Source organism: Gracilinanus agilis, chromosome X (assembly GCF_016433145.1).
Source record: "Gracilinanus agilis isolate LMUSP501 chromosome X, AgileGrace, whole genome shotgun sequence".
Lineage (NCBI taxonomy): Eukaryota > Metazoa > Chordata > Mammalia > Didelphimorphia > Didelphidae > Gracilinanus > Gracilinanus agilis.
Window position 1 is genome coordinate 50,375,801 of NC_058136.1, and position 16,935 is coordinate 50,392,735.

Below are 16,935 nucleotides of genomic sequence, written 5' to 3' on the forward strand. Positions count from 1 at the left end.
ACAGACTGATCTCAGAGATTTTTTGTTCTCCCAGAAGACTTTTTCTCCTCAGAGATTTTTTTTTCTTTTATTCGCAGCAATTTTTCTCCACCTTCATTTTTTTTTTCCTCTTTTGACACTTTTTGCCTCCCCAGAGACTTTTCGCCTTCTCCAGAACTGATTTTCCCTCAGCTCTTCAGAGACTTTCGGCCTCTCCGCTTCACCTCCTCAAAGACTTTTCACCTCACCTTCTCCACAGCTGATTTTCCTTCAACTCTCTGGACTTTCCCCTCTACTCAAAAACTTTCTCCTCAAGAGACTTTTCCCACCCCAGAGACTTTTCTCCTCCCCATAGACTTTTCTCCACCTCAGAACTCTCGCCCGCCCCTCCCCCACCTGCTGCCCTCGCTGACTGGACGCTACCATCTTTCATCGAACGTCGGCGTTGGTATCTCCCTTTGGTGTCGTCATTTCCAGGTACCGTTGCTAAGGCCTCTCGGTCTTTGTTTGGTAGTTCACTTGGTCGTCGGTCAGGTGCGCAGTAACAGAGACTGAGTGAGTGTCCCTCCCTGACCCTCCGCTAGCTGCCCTCCTCTCCTCTCCCCTCCGGTTGGCCTAGTCTAGTCGGGTCCCTGCCTTGGGCGACTGCCCTTGAGGCCTCCTCTATCATTACCAACACTTTCGAGACTGCCTTAGCCCCAACCGCCACCGCCACAGCCACCGCCACGGCCACCGCCGCCGCTGCCGCTACTGCAGCAGCAGCAGCAGCAGCCGCCGCCACCTCTGCCACCATAGCCCAGACCTCCTCCTCCTCCTCCTCTTCCTGAGCAGCAGCCATTTACCACCAACTGCTCCCACTTCCCATCCCATCCTCTCCCCTCCCGTGCCACAGTCGAGGCCAGGGCCGAAGCCTCAGTTGTCTCCTTTGGGTCCCGGCCTAAATCGGGGCCACAGTCACCTGGCACCATCCCCCGCCTCCGCCGAGTCCGCAGGCCTTCCCCTGTTCTGGGCCACCGTCACCAGACCCGCAGAGATGTCAACCCCCGAGTCCCCCAAAGACATGGAGATCAGCGAATGCGAGATGAGCTCATGCAGCGCTACGCCCAACATCACCAAAACCTCGTCCTCCTCGGTGGTGGCAACGCCCACGTCTCTGGTCTCTATGGCGTCCATTGGCACAGACGAGGACCTGGGAGAAGAAGAGGAAGAGGCTATGTTGGTGTCAGGGTACGGAGCCGCCGTTTTGGGCACCGCAATGCACGTGGAGCGGGAGCTGGAGGCTCTGGACAAGAGCAACGGATGGCCACAGGCCTACCTGGAGGTGGGGAACCAGTGTCACGACTACCCGTACCGAGTAGCTCGAGCACCAGAGAACAGGCCCCGCAACCGCTACCGAGACGTGAGCCCCTACGACCACAGCCGGGTTCGCCTGAGGGCAGCGACCCGGGCCCCTGGGGGGGGGTTCCACCCGGGGCTGGGTTTGGCTTTGGCCGTGGCAGGGGGTTCCGGTTCGTCATGCGCATCCTCGAGCGGAACCAGCGGCGACAAAGGCGGGAGCGGAGACATGCAGAACGACTACATCAACGCCAACTTCGTAATGGTAGAAGAAGCCCAGAGGAGCTATATTCTAACCCAGGGTCCCCTGCCGAATACGTGTAGTCACTTCTGGCTTATGGTGTGGCAGCAGGACAGCAAGGCCGTGATCATGCTCAACCGGTTGGTGGAGAAAGATTCTGTCAAGTGCTCCCAGTACTGGCCACCCAACCAAGGTGAGAGTCTCCTCTTTGAGGAAATGGGCATCAGTGTCTACATGGTGGGGGAGGATGTGGGGCCCTACCACACAGTCCGCTATCTGAACCTGCAGAACATGATGACAGGAGAGACCAGGGCCATCTCCCACTTCCACTACAACAGCTGGCCTGACTTTGGGGTACCTGAATCCCCAGCCTCCTTCCTCTCTTTCCTTTTCATGGTGCGGGAGTCTGGCTGCCTCAGCTATGAGCGGGGGCCTGCGATTATTCATTGCAGTGCTGGCATTGGACGTTCTGGTACCTTTGCTCTGATTGATACCTGCTTGGTCCTAATGGAGAAGAAAGAAAATCCCTTTTCCCTGAATATCAGAAAAGTACTTGTATGTCTGAGAAAGTACCGGATGGGACTTATTCAGACCCCAGAACAGCTAAGATTCTCATATGTGGCTGTCATTGAAGGGGCAAAATTCCTCATGGGAGATGAAAATGTCAAAAAAAAGTGGAAACAACTTACCAATGAAGACCATGCTCGTAGCTACAGCTTTGATACTTCTCCACCCCCAAGTGGAATACTATCTAAAAAGCACAAGGCGTTCAGGCTGGTTTTAAACCTTGATGATGATGATGATGATGACGATGACGATGATGAAATAGGTGATGAGTCAGATTTTTCAGATCTAGCCACTAGAATGCCAGATTCCGGGGAAGAGAGCTCTGAAGGTGGTACCCGAAAACGAAGTCTGGATGAATGTAAACCTAGTACCAGTCGTGATGAGAATCCCAAGGTGGAGGAGCCAAGTAAGACCGGGTTTAAAAGAAAAAGGCTGAATCTGTAAGACTTATGAATAATTCAGGCATACAAAAATAAGACCTAAAACCCTCTCTCAAATAATCAAAGGGAGGAGAAAATGCCTCAAAGATACCTGTTTATAATTCGAACTGTATACATCCAGACAAAAGAAACATCACCAGAAAAAAAAAACCTCATTTAATTTGTAAAGTGTTTCAGATGCTTTAAAAACAATTAGACCTTTTAAAACCTGCAAATTTCATTAGTTGTTGAGTATTTTTTTAATGCTTATATTTATAAGAATTGTAGAAAAACAAAATGGATGAAAACACTATATATTATTATTATTATTTCAGTATTTTATGTTTTGGGCAGCATTGAGTTTTTTAAACTAAAACAATATTAAGATTTTTATCATTTTAAAGTGTATTTTAGTTCCTCAAAGACAATCCACCTTGACTTTCAACAATTTTAATGGTATATTGAGTAGCAATACAAGTAAATAACTTAGTATCTGTTTAATTACTGGAAAAATATTTATTCATTTAACTACTTAAATTACTAAATAACTACATTATTTTCCCAACTTTAAATGCTTTCTTAATGGAAAAATTATTAAAGCTTTAAATAATATTTATCTTTGACAAGCATTTTAGTAACTTCAAAGATTGACTGATTTTAAATAATTTATAGTAAACCTAATGATACTTAATGATTTAATTATTTAAAGTACTTAGTAACTATTTACATTATTTTACCAGCATTAAATGTTTTCTTAACTAAAAAAAGGTTTTAAGTAAGATAAGTATCATTTTAACATACATTTTAGTAACTTCAAAGATGGATTGATGTTATATATTTTATAGTAAACTTATTATTTACTAGTAATGTTTAGTATCTGTTTACATTACTGAAAAAATACTTAATGATTTGACTCTTTAAAGCACTTAGTAACTATTTACATTATTTTACCAGCATTAAATGTTTTCTTAACTAAAAAAAAAGTTTAACTTAGATATGTATCATTTTAACATGCATTTTAGTAACTTCAAAGATGGACTGATATTATATATTTTATAGTAAACTTATTATTTACTAGCAATGTTTAGTATCTGTTTACATTACTAAAAAAATACTTAATGATTTAACTAACATTTTACCAGCATCAAATGTTTTCTTAACTAAAAAAAAATTTTTTTAACTTAGATATTTATCATTTTAACATGCATTTCAGTAACTTCAAAGATTGGTTACTTTTTGATAATTTACCATAAGTGAAATATTGAAATATGCATTTATATTCATTTGAAATTATTAAAATAAAACAACTTTTCACTCTCCATCAAGTGTCTTTGTCCATTTCTTCTCATTTACTTTTCCTTTTATATTGTTATAGTGCATGTTCTCTACTTTTGGTTTTGCTTTTGACCATTTGGATTATTTCTTGGAGGTTTCCCCAGGTTTTTAAATATTCTTTATACATGCCCAAGTTGATTGTATTATGGTATTCTGTTACATTAATTATATCATGATTTAATTCATCATTACTGCTCTTAGATATTTAGGATGCTTGTAGGTGTTTTTTTTAATTACAAATAATGCTGTTTTAAAAAATCTTTAAATCTCCTTTTTTGCTTAATTTCGACAATCTTTTCAGATTTATGCAATGGAATTATTGGATCAAAAGTTATGATTCTTTTTCTAACTTGCATGGAACTGCTAGATTGATCTCCAAAAAAATTCTCTGATAGTTTTCAGTTCTACCATCAATGGATAAATAGACTTGTTTCTTTACAATACCACTAGCAGTTAGTTTCATTAGCATTAATCATTTTTGCCAATTTTGTAGGTGTGAGGTGCTACCTCAAAGGTGGTTTTTTTTTTTTTGGAAATTTGCATTCCCTTTAATTATTTGAAAGGTTAAGCGTTTCCAGTAATTATTAAAAATTTGTGCTAGCTTTTTTTTTTGGAACATTCTTTACTCTCATCTGCCAATTTCCCCAAATACATTTATAAAATTATGAATCCCAGCTTTTAGTTTCTTTTAATTTATGAAACATCAATCTTTTGCATGTATTAGTTAAATGTCTCACCTTATATATTATATTCCATTGCTTTTTCTCCCTCTTTTTTTTTTAAAAAAATTCAATACTAGAAAGATAGCCCCTTTGTAGTTTAATTTAAAGATTAAGAATAAAATCATCACTGGCCTGGGTTTTTTAGCATGTCCATTGATATTCTTTTTTTAAAATAATCAATACTGTGTATTGGTTCCAAAGCAGAAGAGTGGTAAGGGCTAGGCAATGGGGGTGAAGTGACTTTTCCAGGGTCACACAGCTAGGTCAAAATCTGAGATCAGATTTTAATCTAGGACCTCTAGTCTCTAGACTTGGCTCTCAATCCACTGAGTCACCCAGCTGCCCCTCACTCCCATTGATATTCTTGATCATTATTTTTCCATGTAAATTTAATTATAACGATTCAGTCATTTTATAAAGAAATACCTTGGCATTTTATGGGCATTTTATTAAGAATATAGCTTAATTTAATGACAGGAACCATTTTAATTATTTTATTCTAACCCACTCATGAGCACTAATTCTCTCTCCAGTCACTTAAGGCTTCAATTACTAAATATTATTTAAATGCCTACTATGTGCTAGGTACTGTAGTATATATTAAGGATATAAGGACAAAAATGAAACATTCTTCTTCTCTTCAGGAGCGACAACATGTACATATATAAGTAGACAAAACAAATTCAAGGTTATTTAGGGCTCTAGCAATTGGGAGAATCGGGGAAAGCCTCATATATAAGATGAAGCTTGAGCTAAATCTTGAAGGAAGAGGTCTACCAAAAGGCAGTAAGAAGTAGGGGGTGCATTCTAAGTATGAAAGACAGCCAATACAAAAGCAGAAAGATTAGAGATGGAGAATCATGGGTAAAGGACAAAGGGAAGGCCAATTTTGCTGCATAGTAGAGTATAGAAAGAAGAGTGGATATGTAATGAGGCTAGAGAAGATAGTTGGAGCTAGGTGTTGAAGGACTTTAAATTCCAGCCAGAAGAGTTTATATTTTTATCAATGAAATAAAAGGTAGCCACTAGAGTTGATTAAATGGGGAATGACATGGTCAGATGTGAGTTTAAAGCAAACGACTTTGGTAGCTGTGTGTGTACGATAGACTGAAATGGAGAGAGAGAGAGTCGAGGCCCGAAAAAATAGTTTTATTTTTGTCTTTGTGTAGGTCTTAAGTGTTCTAGGTATTTGTGGAATATTTTATTTTTATTGTTATAAACATATTTTTTATAAACATATTTTATGATGTTTTTATCATCTTTACCGTTACTCACACCAACCATTTCACCTCTACAAAGTTGCTGCACTCAGAAGCAACTTTGGAAAAGTTTCATTTTAAAGTCAAATCATCAACTTCTCTACTTAAATCTTACTAAGAAATTTATTTTAAATTTCTAAACATAACAATTGTGTCCTATGTTCTTGCCTCATTTCTGCCCTTAAGTACAATAATTAGTCAATACAGTGGAATCACTGCTTTCTCCAAACACTCTCTTCTATTTTAATTAGTAAGATCCTTGAAGCTACTAAACTGACAGTCAATGCTGATTCCTCTAATTTGGGCTTTCTTCTGAATTGTCTTTCTCTGTATTTGGTTATGTTAAAATAATTGAAATGTCTTTTCCTGGGTTCATTTTACATGAAGTAGCTAAACACAAAAATAGTGAAAGAATTTTTAAAAAGCCAACGCTTCAACAAATACTTGAACACATGGGCTGATGGGGATACTATTGGGGATGTAGGCGCTAAATGATAACTCTAGTCCAACTATCAATAATATGGAATGAGGCCTTGATCAATGATAAATATAAAACCCAGGGGAATTGTGCATAGGCTAAGGGGGACTATGGGGGCTTGGAGGAGAGGGAAAGGACATGAAACATGTAACTAGGGGAAAATATGCAAAATTAAAAAAAAAAAAGCCAACATTTCCCTGATGACCTTCTACTGAGGGAAAAGCCAGAAGGCATCTTAGGTTGTTTTTTTTAAAATCAGCCAGTTCTTATTAGGGTGATGATATAATGAATTTTAAATGTTATCTGTTATTTTGGTTAATAGTTTTGATTACTTGGGAATATATCACATACTTTATAGTAGAGATCATGAATAATGTGAATTTATAGCAGACAAGAATGAAGGTATATTTTATGCTTTTCTGTTGCAGTGAATGCATTAAATGATGCCCAATATTTTGATAGTATTCACATTACCTCCCTTCTCTTCATGGTAGGCCATAGCTAACCAAATCATCACACTTGCATTTGTAGTTCTCCAAGGCACTTCTTAAAAAAAAATCCTTACCTTCTGTCTTAGAAAAGATACAAGTATTGATTCCAAGGCAAAAGAGCAGTAAGGGCTAGGTAATTGGGGTTAGAAAGGATCTGAGGCCAGATTTGATTCTAAGACTTCCTGGCTCTATCCACTGAGCAACCTAGCTGCCCCTCAAACACTTAAAAAAAAAAAAACCAAACCTCTTACCTTTTGCCTTAGAATCGATATTAAGAACGGGTTCCAAGGCAGAAGAGCAGTAAAGACTAGGCAATTGATATTAAGTGACAGGGTCACATAGCTAGGAAATATCTGTGGTCATATTTGAACCCAGTACCTCCCATCTCAAGGCCTGGTTCTCTATCCAACTGAGCCCCCTAACTGCCACTAGACACTCTTGACATATTATTGTGCATTGTGATCTTCTTTTCATGTACTCTGTTACCATTTCATGGGGGGCAGGGTGGGGTGAAGGTGGGTTCTCAAAATATAGCAACAGAAGGCAAATTCTGGAACATCCTTTTAAGATGGAAAACCTTTAAGAAAGAGCTTAGAGGCGAAATGGGTATCCTTGTCCAAGGTTCAAAGAGGCTCATCTCCAGCATGACTATAGGGTGATGAATTTTTCAACTAGTGTTTCTCGAATATCTCTTAAGTCACAGAGTATTATGATTTACTATCAGCCCATATTGATGAAATTATAGATCCCTGAAAAAGTATTGAGATACTATATATTATAGTGATCTATGGATGTTTTTCTCCCATTATACAGTTAGTTCCATAAGGGTATAATGTAATATATATTAATATAATTATAAATATATTATATTAGAAAATATAATAAACTTCCTAAACTTTCTGTCTCCCTCAACATCTAGTATAGGGTTTCCTCACAGCAAGTGCTTAGTCAATATTCTTTAAAATTGATCCTTCTACCGCATCCCTTTGGCCTTGTTTTAATTTGTGTCTGTAGGAAAACTTTACATATCTGTTTGTATTTGTGTATGTAACTGTTTCATGTTGAACTGAATGAAGAGATGCTCAGTATCACTAGCTGTGCCTTGGGCATTGCCATTCATCTGATGTTCTCTGAACAGTAATTAGACTGAAGTACTATTCACAGCAAAGCATAGCTCTAGAAACAGAAGAAAGAAGAGCCCAAAAGCAACCGAGAAATTGTTAGCTTTTTGTAATCTATTTCTCTTTTTCTAAACTCAGTCCCCTCCTCCTACAAATATATGCCCTTCTTTTTCTTTCCATTAAATTTGCAATACATCAGCTCACTAAATATGATCTGCTTTCTGAGAAAGATGCTGCCACTAATCAAGGGACCAGTTAATTTAAAAGGATGGATTTCATTCTTGCAGAGAATGAAGTTCTTTATGGACCTGTTCACCACTGACACATCTTTAGGTAGACTATAGCATCACATTTTCCAAAGAGGCCCTGATGTCCAAGAGAACACCCAAGGTTTGATACTCACTTAAACTTCAGCTTATAGTGTCACAGAGAGTCTATTTCTATCCCTTATTCTAAACCTCACATGCTCATGGTATAGTGATAGCCATGCCATTTTGCTGCCTTTGTAAGTGAGGTGTTTCCTCATTATCACTTTTCTTCCATCATAATAGTTCAAAGCAGGGCCTTTGCCTGATCAAGAAACTTCTACAATATAGTAAGGACCCATTTTTGAACCTAAATGTCTAGCCCACATCCTGCTTTCGCCTTTAGTTTTATTCTGATGGCTACTCAGGCCAAATTTAAATGTAAAACTTATAATTTAAGATTTATATGTCTTATATGATATTGATTTGGGACAAAACAACACAAAGTAAAGTCAATAACTGACTTAATTTTCCTTAATACAAGGACCTCCAGGGCCCTGCTTTCTATCCCATCATGCAGTAGGCCTCCACAATTTCTTCCCACTATAAAAAGTACATTTCTCCTGAGCCTGGTATGAGATTTTCATGGCCATTTCCCATTTCCTAATGCTTGACTTATCTCGGCATTGACTAACTTCCCTATGAGACAAGTTAATCTTAAATTGTATTAATAGAAATATAGTAGAAAAAGGGTGGGGTGAGTGATATTACTCCCACAGTAGTCCCAATGTAGACTATTTTCCAGTATCTGAAAGGTCTCAAGTAACAGAAAAATTAACTCTGTTCTGTTTGGCCCCAGAGGGCAGAACTAGGAAAAATGAGCAAAAGTTACAAAAAGGTAGATTTCTTCTGGATGCAAAGAAGAACTTCCTGATAATCAGAATAAACTAAAGGAGAATGGAATGCTTCAAGAGTTCATCACTAGAGGTCTTCAAAGGAAGACCAGCTAGCCAATTACCAAAGATAATACTGTAGAAAGGATTTCTGTTTGGGTAAATGGTAGATTAGATGATCTCTGATAATGAAGTCCAAGATTCTGTGATTTTTTTTTTCTTTTTTGATGCTGGTCAGGTTAAATCTAGAGTGTTGTACTCAGTCCTGGTGTTTTTTTGGTTGGTTTGGTTTTGGTTTTTTGGAAGGACATTGCCAAAATGAAGTGTGTCAGGGGGAGGGCTATAAAATATAACTCACTTATATAGTACTTTCAGATTTAAAAAGTATTTTCTTAATAACAATAAATAATGTAGGTAGTGGAAATATTATTATAATACCCATTTTACAGAAAGAAGTTGAGGTCCAAAGGATTTATGATTTGCCCACAGTCACCTAGTTATTTTGTGGGGGAATTTAGGACTCAAACTTAGATTTCCTGATTTCAAGTCCAGTTTACTTTCCCTGAAATTCAGGGAATTATTATTATTATTACTATAGATGGTTCCAGTGCTTAATGCTCTTAACTCTTTAAATATTTTACATTTCATTGGGGGACAATATTACCATTATTTATTTTAGTACTTCCTGATCTTTTTCAGTTCCATACACACCTGTAAATTCTCTGGAACACAGCAAGTATGCTGGCATTGTTTTTTAAGTCTTCTGTCCAGCCAGCTATCTTCCTTCATCCTCTCCTTTCTATCACACAAACGCATCGGTCATCTTCATATCTAAACCTAATTCCAAAGAACCTCAGGTCATCAGAACACACTAAGGACATCTTCAAGCACAGTGTCAGAAGACTAGTTGCCATATGGGTAATGAATTGTTGCAACAGACAGAGTTAATGTTGTCATTATTATTTTGCTGATTGTAATTCTCTAACAAACCTGTATTCTGTTTTCCAGGATGTACCAACAATATCTTGTAACCCTCTATACTCAGGAAAAATGCCACTTAGTTACAGTATACAATGAAACCTATATCCCCTCAAAATACCTTCTACAATTTATCTTTGGTGAATTATGAGTATACTCTAGTGTCAGGAAGAATTAACACAACCTAAATCTTATTTCCTCACCTAGAGCCCTCTTTGATTAAGGAGATTATTAGAAACTGTCTCCCTGTCTGGGCAAATGTGTCCTCATTTCCAAATCTCTATTAGTCAGACAGAAATAAGAATTGACAGATATGCTAACAGTCCTTGATGAGTTCAAGTCATCAGGCTCAGATGAATTCCATCCTTGAATCCTAAAAGAACTGGGAGATAAGATTGTTATCTGGGAGTTTGGGAAAACTGTGGGAAGTGAGAGATGTGGCATAACTGGAAAACAGCAAATGTCCCTGTTCTAAAAATAAAAAGAAGTGGAATAGAGTCAAGTCTCCAAACTGTTGGTCCAATAAGCTTGACTTCAATTCCTGGCAAAATTCAAGAACAGATTATGGCTGATGGACATCTGAAAAAGGAAGCAATGTTTTCAAAGGGCCATCAAGACTTCATGGAGAATAACACATCATGCAGTCTGACCTAGCATCCTTTTTGAATGGAGTTACTATAGGTTCATTCAGGGGAATTGTATAGGTACCTCTCTTTTAGCAAGACATTTGACAAGGGCTCTCATGTTAATCTGGTACATGAGCTGGAAGGCAAATGACGCACCACTTGACAGTTTGTTTTGTTTTAAGGATCCAGTCAGCCCAAACCTGTTGATAAGCTTACTGATCTGTGATTACATCAGTGGGTGACCTCCCTCCACGAAGACAGATTATATCCCTTCTCCAGGCCTTCACAACTGGTGTGATTCTCATGCATGTTTTCTCATAAATCCTCCATAGGTTATCTACCTAATTGTAAGGCCTTCCTTTTGTTCTTTGACATCTACTTTGGATAAATATGAAAATTCAAGGAGTCTTGAGCACCAAGATTACTTTGGATCTCCTTGTATAACTTGTAAGTTAATGTAATCTGTAAAAAAGCAGTAGAAATACTTCAGTACTCCATGAAATAGAATCCTATAATTAGGAGTTTAACTTAACTTAGAAAACAAAATTGTTTTCAGAGGGAGGGATTTGAGAGGACTTAATTATGACTACTTAGATTTAATTGGCTGTACTGGGCTCAGGGATTACCCTCTTGTGTAATTTACATATCCATATGGCAGACAGATCTGTATGAAAATTGTAGCACCTGGGACAACATTTAGCAAATATAAAAGAACTAAAAACGACTACATATAAATATAGAATAAGAAATAGGATGAATTAAATCTATATAAATGAATAAGTATCTGAAGGATCAAAGATTTAAAATTGGAAGGGATTCATTTTATAACTGAGGAAACTGAGGCCCTGTGAATTGCTTACAGTCACATAAGAAGGAAGAAAGGAAGGAAGCATTTATTAAGTATCTATTATGTGCCAGGAACTTTCCAAATATTATATCATTTGCTCCTCACAACAACCCAGAGAGGTAGATATTATTATTATTATCCCCATTTTAGAGTTGAAGGAAAGGCTAAGTGACTATCTAGAGTCACATAGCTAATATCTGATGCCATAGTTGAACTTAGATCTTCCTAATTCCAAACTGCTACCTAGATGCCACAAATAGCCAGTGGCAGATTTAGGATGACCCCCAGGTCCTCATACCAAATCCAGCACTATTTCCACTGAAACCGCATTCCCTTGAACAGCATTGTCCTATTGGTAATTCTCTCCATTTAGTCTAGTTGTCACTAGGTGTCTCTTTTTTATGTAGTCACAGAGAATAATTTTTATAACATTTGTAAACTACAAAACTGCAACATGGGCTGCTAAAAAGGAACAGTGCAACAAACATTTAAACCAACCAACAATGTTTAAATCATATTTTATCTGTTTTATGTCATCAATAATTAATCAACAGTCATTTGATAAGCATTTACTATGTGTTCCTGGAGAGCTGGAACTGACTTGCCTTTCTTTGTATCCCCAGCACTTAGCACAGGGAGTCTCTGTTCAGGTTTTCTCCCTATCTGGTCCTATCCTAACTGTCCCAACCTGTTCCCTGCAGTGCCCATTAAATGAAAAGAACTGGACCCTGCAAGAAGGATGAGCTGGGGGCAGCTGGGTAGCTCAGTGGATTGAGAGCCAGGCCTAGAGATGGGAGGTCCTAGGTTCAAGTCTACCCTCAGACACTTCCCAGCTGTGTGACCCTGGGCAAGTCACTTAAGCCCCATTGCCCAGCCTTACCACTCTTCTGCCTTGGAGCCAATACACAGTATTGACTCCAAGACGGAAGGTAAGGGTTTTAAAAAATAAAATATAAATATAAATAAATGAATGAATGTATGAATAAAAAGAAGGATGAGCCACCAGTGGAGAAGGGTGCAAAAGATAGACTGTCAGGAAAGAGCCATGTTTCTAAACTAAGGTGATGAGGGAGGAGTGTCTGCTGAAATGTTTAAAGATATAGAGGAATTTGTAGAATATAGGGCAGGCCTCTCTGCCAGTGAGTGACACAGTGGAATTAGGGTTAGATGATAAATTAGTCAGTACTAAATGGGTCTGATCAGAATCAGAGCTGATTAGAATCAGTGAGGACTTAGCAGGAGGTAGTATGGGCAAGCTGCTTTCCCCTTCTCAATCGATTCTCAAGCATTTATTAAGTGCCTACTATTTACCAGACACTATGGTAAGTACTAGAAATATAAAGACAAAAATGCAGGTCCTTGGCTCAAAGAAGTTTACATTCTAGGTATATATGTAAATGTATATAACATAAATAAAAAGTAATTGGGAGGGCGACTAACATATTGGGGTAACAGAAAAGGCCTCATTCATGGTATCTGAGCTGAGCTTTGAAGGAAACTAGGAATTCTAAGAGAAAAAGTTGGGGCAAGAATACCTTCTAGTCCTGGGGATAGTCCATACAAAGACACAGAGATGGGAAATGGGGTTCTGTATGTGAAGAACAACAAGGACTGTTTAGCTGAACCACAGAGTGCATGAAAGGGAGTAATATATAAGTGATGAAACTGGCTGACTGAAGCTGGAGACCCAGTAAAACAGAAGATAGATTGCTATGGTATCCTCCCTTGACAGCACTCAGCTGAACTCAGGTTGATTACTGTAAACAATCCTGGACACAAAGAACAAATGATAAGATGCTCTTTTCTCCTCTCAAGAGATATGTATTTACTATGAATTCAATGTATGTGCTGTCAAGTGGGACTGTTTAATTAGGGTATTTTGTGGAACTCTTGTCCCCAAACCCATTGATATGGGATTCTTTCTTTATTGGTGGAGATGAATATCCTGCCCTTCATGAGGGACCAGTGAGAGTTGGCCAGAGTGAGAAAGCTTCACTCTCGTCAATCTTCCTCATGACTCTTCAAGTGTGGAGTCCAGTCACTCTAGGTGCTTCTGACTTCCAGCTTTGAGAGGAAAGATGGAAAAGGCCAATCCTCCTTCAGGCTGTTAAAGGAAAAGACTCAGCAAAGGCATGAGAGCAGTAGAAGTTCCCATCATGCCCTTATTTCCATTTAGCTATGGTAGAGACTTAAGGCAATTTCCCCTGGTGAGATCTAGGACTGATTGACTCTCTCTGTCTCTCTGTCTCTCTCTCATCTCATTCCCTAAGGAAAGAGCTCCTTCATTTTGCATTGTTTGATATATATCCTCCTATATATACTTCTAGTTTCTGTTTTACCAAAATTTGGATAAATGGGTTCCTTGGCTATTCTCTCTAAGTACGTATCAAAGAACTGGTATTTGGTAGAAAAGGAGTCAAGCTGTGGATATAAAGCTTGGAGTCCTTCTTTCACCATTAATGAACAGACATCAGAAGTTAGATCAAACCTGAGCACATCCTCTATACCAGTGATGGCGAGCTTATGGCACTGGTGCCAAAAATGGCACAGAGAGTGCTCTCTGTAGGCACTTGGCCATCCTCCCTCACCACCACTCCCAGAATTCCTTAGTAGAAAGGCAGAGGGACCCTGGCAGAACTGTTCTTCTCCCCCTCCTCACCGTGTGTGACATTTTTTCACATCCCCACCTCCTGCCTAGCAGCCCAATGGGAGAGTAGAGGGGGTAAAGTGGGTGGCTCACAGGTGGCAGAGCTTAAGGGAAGCAGATAGCTCTGGAGACTTCCCTCTCTACACTTGCTGAGGACATTCCTCACTTCACCCACTCCTCTGCCCAGCAGCCCAATGGGAGCACTTCCTCCCTCTCTTGTGTGGGGTAAGGGAGACTGGCAGGGAGTGCCTGGCACTTAGAAGGGAGGGGCATGGCACTCGGTCTGGGGGGTGAGGGCAGGGCCTGGCACTCCGTCTCTAAAAGGTTCTCCATCACTGACCTAGACTGACAATATCTAAGGGACCAGATAGAAATAATTCTTTCTTAGTACCCCCTCTCTCTCTGAGAAGAGCAGAGTAGCTTTTTGGCTCCAACTTCCTACTTCTCCTGTCAGGAATTAAAATATCCCTTAAGATAAGAGGTGTGGAAAGAAGAAGCTATTGTTAAATGTACCAGGATGTCACAGCAATCCAAGTGTTTATCAAAAAATATTCTGCCTCTCTTCCAGTCACAGAATGATACCCCTAAGCTACAGGGAGGGGGACAGCCCTTGCTACACAAAGGACCTTGCCACATTTATTTAACTGGGTTGGGTTTTTTGTTTTATTTTCCTGGGGGAAGGTTCAGAGGGGGAGGCCATCTCAAGAAATAACTAATATAATAAGAAATAACTAATAATAATATAAATACATAATAAAATATTAAGGGGGGAAAAAACTAAATCTTGAGTGGCTCAGATATTCCTACAGTAATATGCCCCTACTTGGCACTCTGAGTATAAGTTCTTAAGGAAAATAAGTTTGTTACTCATTTGATCCTCATAACAACTCTACATAATAGGTGCTTTGCTGTTGTTCAGTCGTTTATTGGCAAAGACACTGTAATAGTTTGATATTTCCTTCCCCAGCTCATTTTGCAGAAGTGGAAACTGAGGTAAACAAAGTTAAGTGATTTGCCCAAGGTCACACAGCTAGTTGAAGCCTCCCAGCTCCAGTTCCTGTGTTCTATTCACGGCACCACCTAGTGGTGAACAAAATAGGTGCTAACTGGAAGTAATCTGAAGGGATGGGGTGCAATATGAGCTCAATAATGCAATTATGAACAATGAGCGTACATGTAACACAAGTGTTTAACTCACTTTGAGATTTCCCATAGCTTACTGGGTTCAATGTTTGAACTCCCATATAATACACTCTGTGACAGACCAATCAGGAACCATAAAATCGGGATAGACTCTTAAAGTCAATAGGAGTGGGATATCAAACAAAAGAGTCATTCTCTGCACTCTCCACCCGGATGTGAGGGAAGGTGTAGACTTCAGGGATATCAGCAGTTGAAAGTTAATTAATTTTAGTTAATTAGTTTATCAAGAATTTATTAAGCACTTCTATGGGCCAGGGCATTGTGCTGGAAGTGCTGGAGACCTACCCAAAGACAAAAACTTTCCTTCAAACAGCTTGCTTTTGGAGGTAGAGTGGACAGGAAGCCCAATTGTATGCATCTTTGTACAAAATAAACAAAGGCAACAGGGAGGATAAAGTAAGGCTCCATATAAGAAAGAAGCCTTTGAACTGAGCTTTAAAGGAAACTAGGAATTTGAAGAGGAAACTCATCCCATGGCAGAGGGGACAGCTATGGACTACCAGATTTACCTTCCTCTACGGAAGGTCCATAGTCCTTCTGGCTAAGTTAGTACTAAATTACACTTACATCTACTGTGCCTTAAGGGATAGGCAGTGCCCATCCCATACTGTCAGTACCTCCCACTAAGTCTCTCTGCAGTTGTCTGTCCAGCTCCCATCATGTCCCACCCTCTCCTAACCAGCATTGGGCCATGCAAATAGCCTTGAAGTCCCCATAAGCCCTAAGAAGACACTAGAAACAAAACAGAGAAAGGGATGAAGCAAGGGCCAATGGTCTTATTCAGTATCTTTGCCATGAGGCAAGGCTTATGTCTCCATAACATACAAATGAACTTTTCCATTACCCAAATGGAGATGTTATATCAGATACTGCGTTATAGGATGGTAGCTAGAGAGTTAGAAAGGAATTCAGAGGTCATTGTATCTATACTCCTTATTTTACAGATAGGGAAATGCAGCCTAGAGAGGCAAAGTGACGTACCAGTGTCTCCGAAAATTTGAACTCGGGTTCTCTGACTCCAAATCCAGTGCTATTTTTTTATTTTTGGCACTGTATACCCAGTTAAGGACATGTATGACCAGAAAAGGAGGAGGGACAAAACAAGAATTACAGATGTATGTTACACAGATGCTTACCAAATAGTGAAAGAATCAGGCTTTTCTTTTTCTTTCTATTTTTTTTGGTTGGAAGAAGAGGTGAAAGTGTGAGAAAGTAAATATTTGTCAATTTTTTAAAAAATCAGAATAAGACTGTTAGGGGGTGGGCTAGATCATCTTTGGAGGATGTACAAGAAATGGATAGAATGAGAAGTCTTGGATAGGTCACTGTTAGCATTGGCAGAGGAATAAGATGAAATATCTATTAAAGTATTGAAACAGACTTTTCAAATTGGGGCATTTTCCACCTTGACTCAAAAACCTAATTGGTCATGTAACCATGTTAACTTTTTTAAAAAATAAAAATTATTAAATGGAAAAAAAACCTAATTGGTGATTCTCCAGAGCAGCATGTATTTTGCAAAGGAAAGTCACTTTATCGTCATTAGAAG

The 16,935-nt window shown here is 39.0% G+C and overlaps 1 protein-coding gene across 1 annotated transcript; it reads left to right on the plus strand.

Moving 5' to 3' along the window:
• The first annotated feature begins 1,012 nt into the window (after positions 1-1,012).
• On the plus strand, positions 1,013-2,566 carry LOC123253671 (tyrosine-protein phosphatase non-receptor type 2-like). Its single transcript, XM_044682825.1, has 2 exons — positions 1,013-1,426; positions 1,550-2,566. Exons 1-2 carry the CDS (start codon positions 1,013-1,015, stop codon positions 2,564-2,566), a joined length of 1,431 nt encoding a protein of 476 aa, XP_044538760.1.
• The last annotated feature ends 14,369 nt before the right edge of the window (positions 2,567-16,935 follow it).

What these genes read in the sequence shown, in the direction of transcription:
- LOC123253671 (XM_044682825.1), top strand. Translation starts at nt 1,013, where the DNA reads ATGTCAACCCCCGAGTCCCCCAAAGACATGGAGATCAGCGAATGCGAG. An exon ending in GCCTGAGGGCAGCGACCCGG is followed by an intron (nt 1,427 to 1,549) that starts GCCCCTGGGGGG and finishes GGAGACATGCAG; the next exon opens with AACGACTACATCAACGCCAA.